Source organism: Coregonus clupeaformis, chromosome 4, assembly GCF_020615455.1.
Source record: "Coregonus clupeaformis isolate EN_2021a chromosome 4, ASM2061545v1, whole genome shotgun sequence".
In the NCBI taxonomy this organism is placed as follows: domain Eukaryota; kingdom Metazoa; phylum Chordata; class Actinopteri; order Salmoniformes; family Salmonidae; genus Coregonus; species Coregonus clupeaformis.
Window position 1 is genome coordinate 18,826,250 of NC_059195.1, and position 12,597 is coordinate 18,838,846.

The 12,597-nt window shown below is 42.0% G+C and overlaps 1 protein-coding gene across 6 annotated transcripts in view; it reads right to left on the bottom strand.

The window, feature by feature from the left end:
* Positions 1-12,597, bottom strand: part of tanc1b (tetratricopeptide repeat, ankyrin repeat and coiled-coil containing 1b) — a 194,654-nt gene that overhangs the window by 10,879 nt on the left and 171,178 nt on the right. For all 6 annotated transcript variants that reach the window (XR_006657757.1, XM_045210453.1, XM_045210455.1 and 3 more), the window contains 3 exons: positions 11,372-11,608; positions 10,207-10,392; positions 9,312-9,390 (listed from right to left, as the gene is read on the bottom strand). Coding sequence is in view for 5 of the 6 variants with exons in the window: in XM_045210453.1 (XP_045066388.1) it covers positions 9,312-9,390; positions 10,207-10,392; positions 11,372-11,608 (502 nt within the window). In the remaining variant the exon portion in view is untranslated. The remainder of the gene's footprint in view (positions 1-9,311; positions 9,391-10,206; positions 10,393-11,371; positions 11,609-12,597) is intronic.

Consider the following 12,597-nt stretch of genomic DNA (forward strand, 5'->3'; position numbering starts at 1 on the left):
CCGTTCACCCAGAAACAGTCCCAATGTTACACGAACACACGCACATTATGTATATAGGCCTGACATTAATGCAAATACCAGAATCTCGTTAACTTAATAACGTTGCTCTAAACTGTCTAGTAGTGTGCCAAGAGAGAAAGCTTTGAAACTTGAGTAGTGATATCATCTAATGCCTGCAGAATAGCGGGTCCAAAACAGGGAAAAATACCATTCGTTTTCCGACAGGTTAATTAGTACATCTTTGCCATTTCTGTTTTCATTCAAGTTACAGAATATGTAAAGGTTCTTTAAAGACAGATTCAAGTATCTTCAAACTAACATACTAAGATGCAGTGAAAAGAATACAACAGTCCATGTGTTTCTCATCTCCTGATTAGCACACTTGAGCCATAGCAGTAGTCCCACATTTACAGCCCACATTCAGTGGATGCTACACTTTACTATGGGCTGTGGTATATTTAAGCAATATGGCCCGAGGGGGTGTGGTATATGGCCAAAATACCACGGCTAAGGGCTGTTCTTAGGCACGACGCAACGCAGAGGCCATATATAACAAACCCCCGAGGTGCCTTATAGCTATTATAAACTGTTTACCAATGTAATTAGAGCAGTAAAAATAACAGTTTTGTCATACCCGTGTTCTGATATACCACGGCTGTTAGCCAATCAGCATTCAGAGCTCGAACCACCCAGTTTATAATCAGATTCAAGTCTTGGATGAATGTTGGTATCCAAACAATAAATCCACACAGAGAGAGACTGGTGGTGCATTCGGATTCACCTCAGGAAAATTAAAGACCCAGATTAAAGACCCAGAGCCCCAGTCTCAGGCTGAGGGACATCATCCATCTGGATGGGAGTGTGAGCAGAGGGCCGTTATGTCTCAGCCAACCACAACCTCCATCTGCTCCACTAGCATATCTCCTCAGAGCAGAGAGACTCTGTGTGCATCCCAAATAGCACCCTATTCTCTATGTAGTACACTACTTTTGACCAGGGCCCATAGGGAATAGGGTGCCATTTGGGACACATCCTTTGGAACTACAGCAGACTGATATTATTGTTATTATGCGCTCTTTCAGGGATGCATCCGTTTTGAGACGTGATCCACCATTTTAGACCTGACTTTGATAGAATCCTATGTGCATCTATTAGTCGAACATTAAGGAATACCCAATGAAAAGCTAGGTCTGCATACTACTTTCAAACCGTACAGGAGACCCCAGTGGCATCCCTCTCTGATCGTCTAAGGCCAATTCAATGCATTTGATCTTCTCTCTGATCTCACAAACGTTTCTCTTTTCTGTGCCCATTCCCTCTCTATCTCTCTGTCTCTCTCCTTCCATCCTTCCTACCCTCCTTCATACAGAGCCAGGCAGATTGATATCTTAGTCATGTTCTGTAATAAGCCACTCAACTTTATCTTTCCTCCTAATCTGCCTCTCTCGCCTGTCTGGCCCACTAAGACTGCTGTCCTGAGGGGTGGACTGTAAATCACTGACTGATGAACAGACCAAATACACAGACAGACAGGTCCTCTTCCTGACCAAACTATCCCAAAGGCTGAAAGACCATGAGCCAAATGGCAGCCTATTCCCAATATAGTGCACTACTTTTGACCAGAAGAACCCTATAAGCCCTGGTCAAAAGTAGTGCACAGTGTCCCGCGTCAGTTTGTAAACATGCACTAGTCGCTCAAATGTAGCTGATTTTGCCGTTTTAGAAGGAGACCATTGCTGGGCTAACAAACTGGAGTAGCAGGGTCCCAGCTGTATCTGTCAGTCAAGGACACCTCAGCAACATACAGTATCTATCACATGAAGACCTACTTCCTGACTGTGGAATCATGGGAGTTGTGGTCTGTTTCTATGTAGGTCTAAGTCATTACAAGTTCACTCCACTAGCAGAGAAACTACTCTCTGACATGTCATCCCGGTGTACGTCCTCCCACCTGGGACTGGCATCCTTGGCCGTGGTGTCTGCACGCTTGTCTACATACTCCATAAGAGAAACCGCTCTCTCTCACCCCCCTCGTGTAGGGATGAATGACTGATGGGCGAGCGCCGCACGCAACAACCCACTGCCGTGTAAATAATTAAACACAACCAAACACTTAGAACACAACCAACTAAACACCACATGTATTAAACACCGCCTATAAACGGGGGTGATTTGATCATTTAAAAAGATTCTTACAGGCATAATTACAGTGGATAAAAAAACTATATACGAGGCTACAGCCAATGGTGTAACTGAATATTTCATGATAATGAGAAGTTGATTTCATCGTTTTATTAAGTAATGTAGAAAATGTCAGGGCCACCGTTTGACTTGGCCACTGCATTACTCATTTGTGGTGTGTGTGATATATAATATACACAAACCTCTTTTACAGAGGTAAAACAACTTCCATTTGTCATTTTATACAGAAACCATATAACCTCACAATGGCTCTTCTATTGTAACTTGAGGTATATGCTACGTGATCACAAAGATTATACCGCACTGTGTCTATTTGTCTTTCCCCTAATCTTTTCCACTGCTGCTGACTTATTCACATATATTCAACAAAGAAGACACCATCATTGGGAGTTAAATTACCTTTTCTCCTTCCCAGAGGTAAAACTCTGTCATTCTGAGGAGGGATTTTACATGATAGTGCCAACACAGAGCCGTAATCCAATCTCTCACTATCCAAACAAAGTGCAGTGGGCCTATTTGCATAAAGATGTTATTTCTTTCACACTTTGCATTTCAAATATGAAATTATATTTCTCTGACAGGTCGTTAAGTGAAGGAATTCGTTCAGAGCTGCAGCGATGAATGTCAATTTTCGGGAGGGTATTTCACCCGGGGTATTTGTGTCTCACTCAGTTTTCTCCCTCTGTATATCTCCATACAGGCCTCTGGATTAGGTTTATAAATCCTCAAACAGAATTAATATAAAAGACTTCAGGCTGTGATATTCACTTGCAGTATTTCTATGACCGAACCAGTTCTGCTGCCTATGCTGTGTCCACAACATTTAAGTGTAGATGTTATTTTCTATATAGCCCTGTGATGGCTCTCCATTGAATTACAACCCAATCATACCCGTAAAGAGGCATTGAATACAGCCATTTAAGTGGAGCTCCCAAGGGGTCAGGAAGAGTGCAGAGAAGCGTAACCTCTTTGTTTGCTAAAATACATATTTTCAACGAGTTTAAACCACCACAGCGCCCAAAATAATTCACATTTGCCTATCTTCTCAAATACAAAGTGTTGCTTTGAATGAGCCTAGTGCCAGGTGGGTGCAATTATCTTTCAAAACACGTTAATTTGCGGAGTTGGGTGTTGAAGCGGGTCTCCTTGTTTTAGGTCGCTGGAGTTGTGCCCGGCGTCATGGGGCCACCTGTGACCTGCATTAGCCTGTAATAGATGGGAGTTAGAAGGTGGGACGTGGCTATGATTTAGCATCCAGGTAAATACATAGAGCTCAGAGGTAAATGTTGGATCACTGTCAGCTACAGCAGGTGGCACATACTGGATGACTTTGAGAATGAAGACAAGCATGACTACTGATTATTCACAGTAATGATCATGTCTACAGGGCCACCAGCCAAGGCCTGGGTGTAAATCCGCTCTGTTTAAAGCATGCCATACACACCTGCCTACCACTTATAATAAATTAGTATTTTGTCCTATACCTCTTGCACTACTGTCTAAACAAGTAAAAAGAAAGTATCCTTCTCTAAGTAAGGAACAAAGTAGGTGGTGGGGGTGTGAACAGAAATGTTGTTATGCAGCAGTGTGATGATGTAACAAGGTGCAAAACATGAAGCAGCACTTTATGATAAAAAAAAAGAAAAGGTTTCTGGCCCAATCTAAAATAACATTGGCACATTCCTCAGCCATACAAACACGCGGCCCTAAGATGGAAAGCAGCCGTTTCCAGAGAAGAAGGCCCATTTCGAAAGGGGATATCTTTGTCCCTAGAATGTACAGTGGCTTGCGAAAGTATTCACCCCACTTGGCATATTTCCTATTTTGTTGCCTTACAACCTGGAATTAAACTGGATTTTTTGGGGGGTTTGTATCATTTGATTTACACAACATGCCTACCACTTTGAAGATGCAAAATATTTTTTATTGTGAAACAAACAAGAAATAAGACAAAAAAACAGAAAACTTGAGCGTGCATTACTATTCACCCCCCCAAAGTCAATACTTTGTAAAGCCACCTTTTGCAGCAATTACAGCTGCAAGTCTCTTGGGGTATGTCTCTATAAGCTTGGCACATCTAGCCACTGGGATTTCTGCCCATTCTTCAAGGCAAAACTGCCCCAGCTCCTTCAAGTTGGATGAGTTCCGCTGGTGTACAGCAATCTTTAAGTCATACCACAGATTCTCAATTGGATTGAGGTCTGGGCTTCGACTAGGCCATTCCAAGGCATTTAAATGTTCCCCATAAACCACTCAAGTGTTGATTTAGCAGTATGCTTAGGGTCATTGTCCTGCTGGAAGGTGAACCTCCGTCCCGGTCTCAAATCTCTGGAAGACTGAAACAGGTTTCCCTCAAGAATTTCCCTGTATTTAGCACCATCCATCATTCCTTCAATACTGACCAGTTTCCCAGTCCCTGCCGATGAAAAACATCCCCACAGCATGATGCTGCCACCACCATGCTTCACTGTGGGGATGGTGTTCTCGGGGTGATGAGAGGTGTTGGGTTTGCGCCAGACATAGCGTTTTCCTTGATGGCCAAAAAGCTAAATTCTAGTCTCATCTGACCAGAGTACCTTCTTCCATATGTTTGGGGAGTCTCCCACATGCCTTTTGGCGAACACCAAACGTGTTTGCTTATTTTTTTCTTTAAGCAATGGCTTTTTCTGGCCACTCTTCCGTAAAGCCCAGCTCTGTGGAGTGTATGGCTTAAAGTGGTCCTATGGATAGATACTCCAATCTCCGCTGTGGAGCTTTGCAGCTCCTTCAGGGTTATCTTTGGTCTCTTTGTTGCCTCTCTGATTAATGCCCTCCTTGCCTGGTCCGTGAGTTTTGGTGAATGGCCCTCTCTTGGCAGGTTTGTTGTGGTGCCATATTATTTCAATTTCTTAATAATGGATTTAATGGTGCTCCGTGGGATGTTCAAAGTTTCGGATATTTTTTTATAACCCAACCCTGATCTGTACTTCTCCACAAATTTGTCCCTGACCTGTTTGGAGAGCTCCTTGGTCTTCATGGTGCCGCTTGCTTGGTGGTGCCCCTTGCTTAGTGGTGTTGCAGAATCTGAGGCCTTTCAGAACAGTTGTATATATACTGAGATCATGTGACAGATCATGTGACACTTAGATTGCCAAGGGGGATGAATACCTTTGCAAGGCACTGTAATAAGCTCCAAAGCTCTTAAGCTCTTTTTTGCCAGGAAATGTATTTCGCAGAAGCAGCACCAGTTAGCAGCAGTAGCACTGAGAAGACATCATCTGTTTCCAAAATGGCACCCTATTCCCTATGTAGTGCACTACTTTTGACAAGGGCCCATTGGGCTCTGGTCAAAAGTATTGCACTATAGGGAATAGCGTGCCATTTGGGATGCAGAGCCTCTCTCTCCTAGTCCTAATGGGCTGACCTACATCTCAGAGCCATTTGTTACTGCTAGGCTGGCTGCCTACACCATACTACTGAGGCCACAGAGAGACTATTGTTCACATTCTCTCTCACCATTAGACTGTGTGCTCTAAAAAAACATTCTCGCTCAACATTAGATTGTGTGCTCTAAAAAAACATTCTCTCTCACCATTAGACTGTGTGCTAAAAATAAACACACATCATTAAATGAGCTGCCCGAATGATGAGGGGTTGGGAACTTCTGGACCATTTGAGGATTTCTGAGCAACAGTTGGTCACCATGATCATATAAAATGGGTCTCTTTCGTGTTGGGCCTTACAAGTGAAGTTCTGCTACTTGGAACACTTGACACTCACAGATCCCGCTCTGTGCTGTTGTACTCTCATCTTTAACGGACTACCTCAGAGAAGAGAATCTGTGGTGTCAGTCTCTGTCTCTCTTTATCTCCAGTGTGCAGCTTTCCACAAGAGGCCATGATGATAACAAAAACCACAAGAAGAATTTCTAAAAAGCTGTATTGCTGTAGCCTGCGTTCCAAATGGCACCCTATTCCCTATGGACTCTGGTGAAAAGTAGTGCCCTATTAAGGGAATAGGGTGCCATTTGGGACACAATATTCTAACGATGTGTGTTTACTCATTCAGTACACAGAAATGCTGCACCAACATGAATGGTGATGGTACTGGTAAGTTGTAATGTTTATCAGCATGAGGGTACTGTGACGGTGGCAAATGTTTCAAACCCATCCCAGATCTCAGACCATTTTAATACTTCCATACCTAGGGGCCTCGTCTTTATTTTATATCAAAACACAGACATTTGATTTATTCAGTGCTTATATGACAACAGACCCCTGCTTATAGTCTCTGTCCCAAATGGCACTCTATTCCCTATATAGTGCACTACTTTTGACCAGGGCCCATGGTCAAAAGTAGTGTGTTATGTATGGAATGGGGTGCTATGGGCCCTGGTAAAAAGTACTGCACTATATAGGGAATTAGGGTGCCATTTGGGACATAGCCTTAGACTTTTGTTCCCTGTTCCACTTGGGTTCCTGCACAATTTCCAGGATCAATCTTAAATTGCTTTGACCTGCAGCCACCCCCTGCCAGTGCCAGCTCCACTTCTCCTGCTTCTGCTTTTTGTCTCTCAGCTGGTGTTTTTTTTTTTTATTGGTCCCAACTTTTCTGCCTCCTCCAAAAGAGGTCCAGCATATACAATCAGCTGGCCATTAAATAGGAAATTTGGGACGTGTACATCTATTTGTGGACTTTTTAATTATTCCGAAAGTATTCACAGCCCTAGATTTTTTTCCACATTTTGTTGTGTTACAAAGTAATTTTTTGGTCTGTAATGTCAAAGTGGAAGAAAAATCTACTTTTTATTTTTATTAATGGAAAATAAAACACAAATATATTTTGATTAGATAAGTATTCAACTCCCTCAGTCAATACATGTTAGAATCACCGTTGGCAGCGATTACAGATGTGAGTCTTTCGGGGTAAGTCTCTAAGAGCTTTGCAAACCTGGATTGTACAATATTTGCCCACTATTCTTTTTTAAATTATTCAAGCTCTGTTAAGTTGATTGTTGATCACATGTTTTCACTTTGTCATTATGGGGTATTGTGTGTAGATGAGGAAAAAAATCTGTGTAAAAAAATGTAACACAACAAAATGTGGAATAAGTCAAGGGGTATGAAAACTTTCTGAAGGCACTATAGGTTATTGTCCTGCTGAAAGGGGGATTTGTCTCCTAGTGTCTGTTGGAAAGCAGACTGAACCAGGTTTTCCTCTATGACTTTGCCTATGCTTAGCTGGATTCCGTTTATTTTTATCCTAAAACACTCCCTAGTCCTTGCCGATGACAAGCATACCCATAACATGATACAGCCACCACCATGCTTGAAAATACTGTTTGAAGAGTGGTACTCAGTGATGTGTTGTGTTGGATTTGCCCCAAAGATGCTTTGTATTCAGGAAAAAAAACTTATTTGCCACATGTTTTGCAGTATTACTTTAGTGCCTTATTGCAAACGGGATGCATGTTTTGGAATATTTTTTATTCTGTACAGGCTTCCTCCTTTTCACTCTGTCATTTAGGTTAGTATTGTGGAGTAACTACAATGTTGTTGATCCATCCTCAGTTTTCTCCTATTACAACCATTAAACTCTGTAACTGATTTAAAGTCACCATTGGCCTCCATCAACTGTATCTTTGTAGTGTTTGGGTGTATTGATACACCATCCAAAGTGTAATTATTAACTTCACCATGCTCAAAGGGATACACATTTTTTTACCAATAGGTGACCTTCTTTGCGAGGCATTGGAAAACCTCTCTGGTCTTTGTGGTTGAATCTGTGCTTGAAATTCACTGCTCAACTGAGGGACCTTACATATAATTGTATGTGTGGGGTACAGAGATGGGGTTAGTCATTTAAAAATCATGTTAAAGACTATTATTGCCCACAGTTAGTCCATGCAACTTATTATCTGACCTGTTAAGCCAATTGTTTATCCTGAAGTTATTTAGGTTTGCCATAACAACGGGGTTGACTACTTATTGACTCAAGACATTTCAGATTTAATTTTGTATTAATTTGTACAAATTACTAAAAACATAATTCCACTTTGACATTATGGGGTATTGTGTGTAGGCCAGTGTCACAAAATCTAAATGTAATTCATTTGAAATTCAGGCTGTAATAACAAAATGTGGAAAAAGGGGTGTCAATACTTTCTGAAGGCACTGTACTGTAGCTATTGATTCTTGAAGAATATAACTTATAAATCACTTGTTGCCCCTCTAAGACCTAAGACTTCGACCTTTCCCGACATCTGCAGTATTGCCACTGCAACTTTTGTCAAACAAAAATAACGTAATCCTCCTCTGCAGTGCTTAAATGTCAATGATTCATTGAAGATCTTTAACAGAAACTAGAGCTCTGGCTTGACTTCTACTAAAAGGAATATATGAGCTGGTGTGTTCTAATGACAGAGAAGAAAAACAGGACAAATGGCTTGGCATGACCTAAATGGACAATGTACTGCACCGATGACTCAGCGCTTAGACTTGACTGCTGGGAGCGATGCCTGTAATTCTGCTCTAAAGTAGAAAATCACTCAGTTAGCACTACCGATACAGGATAGCCTGATGGCTCTCCATCCAGATAAAAGCCCAAATGAACAAAGCAGGGATGCTTTTAATGGAAGGGGACAGGGAAAATTGGACAGGCTTTAAAAGTAAAAATGACCACATATTTGTGTAAATGTGAACCACTACATCAGGGATTATCAACTAGATTCAGCCACGGGCCAATTTCTTCTTGAGCGGATTCAGGGGGCCGGAACATAATTACAAATTATTTACAAATTGACAGCAAGAAGCTGTCTAATAGAGAGATATAATACTTGACTAAAACAATCATTACAAATCTTACATTTGTATTCGATCACATATATCTCTCTATTATGCGTGAGAATACTTTTTAAAAAACTAAACAATTAGTTAGTATTAGTTGGGCCGCCAGTTGGAGAGCCCTGCACTACATAATGCAGAAATAAAGTGTTATGCTGCTGGAAAGGGATAGAATACAAAATACTCGACAAAGACATCATTTCAGCAGTAATGTTCCACACTGATATTCCACCAGGTGATAACACAAAGGGAGCAGTATAATGGAAGAAAAATATAGAGAAAACATACCTGTTTCTCCCCACAGAGTGTCATGGACATCAATTTGCACGGCATGCTCGTTATTCAACACCAACAAGCCTCTGACAACCTGTCGATTGAGAATGTTTTATTAGAATCCAAACATCAAATAAAGCCTTGAGTTAGCTCTACGGCGCGCTGATTACATTACAGAAAAACCGGAGCGATGAAACAACTTCAGCAGGTCGATAAAAAGCTGCCCGAGCAAATGATGCTTCTCTGGCGCATGATAAATGAATCCCTGTGGACTAGAGTGCTGATGCCTGGACTATAGTGGCTGTATAGTGTCTATAGTAGATATTCGTCCGTGTTGTGCAGTACAGGTTCAGTGTTAACTAGCCCCTTTGTCTGTGCTCTCCTTTACTCTCCTCTCTCACTGGGCCCTCTGTGGAGGTGGAGGTCGATAGCTCACTCCGACCCATTTCTGTAATACTGCCGACCCACAGCCCCAGCCCTAGTGTATAGGCCTAACGGTATCGCAGCCCTCTTAATGAGGAGCAGGCCAGAATAAACCAAAGCCCACTATGCTTCTCTTCTGGGCAGCCAGCTGCAGACATACTGTGGGATCAATACTCCTACAGCATGTCTCATCAGTGAAAACAAGAAGCATCAGTGATGGCAGCATCAGTGATTCTCTGTGGAGTGTCTTCTGTTTCCAAACTAAAGAGGTGAAGTTGTGTTGTGGCACTGTGTGGGATAACTTTCCTGATTATAGTAAGGTACTAAGGACTTGTGTGTGTGTGTGTACAGTACAGTACAGTACAGTGGGTGGTTGCGTCCCAAATGGCACCCTATTCCCTACATAGTGCACTACTTTTGACAACAATAGTGCACTATTTAGAGAATAGGATGCCATCTGGGATTTTACCGGTGTCTCCTGACTGACCTGCGTGTGTCCCATGCTGGAGGCAGCGATGAGAGCCTGCTGGAGGGCCTTGTTCTTTAGGCTGCAGTTCTGCTGCTGGCCCTCGGGGGTCCACTCCAGCTCCAGGAGGTAGTGGATGATGTCAGGGTGGCACCTCAGAGCAGCATGGACCAGAGCACACTGACCGCTCTTGTCCACATGGTCAACCTAGAACACACAACAACAGTGCTTATTTGAACATGTTTTATATGCTGTGACGTTGCTCCTGCTACACTCTACCAGAGTAGCTTTACAATCTAAGTGAGCTCTTATCCAATTTCAAAGCTATGCTCCAAAATATGATCTCAGAGCTAATGCCTCCCCTCTATGATCTAATGTCTCTCCTGGTTCTTATAGATGTATTTGCCCTGATCTAATCATGTGTTGCCAGTCTCTGTCATCTCGCATTCGCTCCTCTTAAAACCCCCTAGAGTCGATGTAATTAGCATAATATAAAAATCTGTCAGTTTAAGCTAGAGATATCTGTTTTTGCGTCTCAAACCACTGCATCTGCCGATGTCGCACTTCTGCATTTGCGGTGAAAGGTGACAGAGCTAGAACAGTGTTTGTCAGACCATGAGACATCCCGACAATCGGTCTTCTCACAAAATCATCTGTAGCGTCCGAACAAACTATTATGATCCCTCTATGGACAGATGAGTCTCACAAACACGATGGTGTTCTCCGTTTTGAGTACATGTTTTGCTCTAGGACGCCCACAGGCTCACAAGACTCGTCTGAAGCTCCCCAGGTACCAGTTATATAGTATATATGTAGACTGTTTAGTGCCAAAATAAGGGGTTAAATACATGTAAAAAAAAAAAAATTATAACATATATCCTGATCTTTCTTATATCTCTCAGATATAGGACAGACACTTCAGAACAAACTTCCTTTAGATTTTTGGGGGGACTATCTGTTCCATGTAGTGAATCTGTTATTCAATGTGTTTGTATGGGCTAATAGCAGTAAGGCCAAATAAAAAATGTCCTTTTTAAAAATATATTACATATATATATATATATATATATATATATATATATATATATATATATATACTAAATGATCCTTGGTATGACCTTCTTAAAACAATTCCATATAGCTTAGTAGACTGTAATCGGTTAGTCTAACGGGTAGTACTACCAACCTTGGCTCCTTTCTTGCAGAGCAGACTGACGAGGCCCAGGTGTCCGGCGGCTGAGGCAAAGCAGAGAGGGCTCATGCCGTTCTCGGACACCACGTCAACGGTGGCCCCGAACTCCAGCAGCAGGCCAGCCATCTCCTGGTGGCCCAAGTGGGACTGGACACACAGCACCGGGCCGTTGTTCAACACCTCTGTCCGGTAGTTCACGTTGGCCCCGCCCAGCATCAGTAGACGACTCACCTGCAAGAGCAGCACACATTAAATAAAAAAGGAATCTTATCTAACCGTGTAAGAAAAACATAAGCACGGAATTCAACTTTTTGGCTTCCCTAAATGTGTAAAAGAAAATAGAACATGGAATTCAGCAAGAGATCATTCAATAAATAAATAAAACCATTTTTTTCCCTTCCTTGCTTGAAACATTAAAACTAATCTCAGAATTGTGATGAGGTAAACAAAGTTGGAGCATGCATGTACTAATTTAGAAATGCATTCAACACAAGAGTACACATTCTTCGTATTCCTCTTCTCCTTGATAAGGAAATGTATAATACATGTTTGATCAGACAGAGCTGTGAGTGGAGCCCAGATAGTGTTAAAACCAGAGGAAATTGAATTTGTTTTATTTACAGGCGGAACCGCACTTGAATAAATTAGCACCAATGATTCCTAGGGGGCCTTGGAGGAAAAGGAACAAGCTCACTCTTTCTGTGGCTGTCTACATGAGTGATGTTACACTCAAACATAATATTTCATTCAGGGAAAAAGTGTAATAAAACGACACTATAAGAGTACTGCTAATGGCAAAGAAAAACATATGATTGTTTTTGCTTGAAGCTAGAATATAATAATTCCCCACTGATAATTAATTGCCTTGTATGCCTTAGGAGGGCTATTTCCTTTCTCCCGTCATAATAGAGTAAGCACAGACACACAGCAGCAAGGCATAATTTAATATCAAAAATAATTTTGCCCGCTCCGCCATTAACATGGCCCTTTTGTTTATTAAATTAGTACTAATCTAAAAGGGCCCTGTAATTACTTAGAATGGCACAGCCTCCTTTTCCCCCGCAGAGAGCAGCATCACAGATAGCAATGGATCAAAGTAATGGCAGAGAGTGCAACAACCGGCATCAATCTATCTGAGCCCAGTGAGAATCTTGGTGAGATTTCCAATGGGCCGTTGTTCATTAGTGGCGAGGCCACACTCATCACCGTAAGTGAGTGTT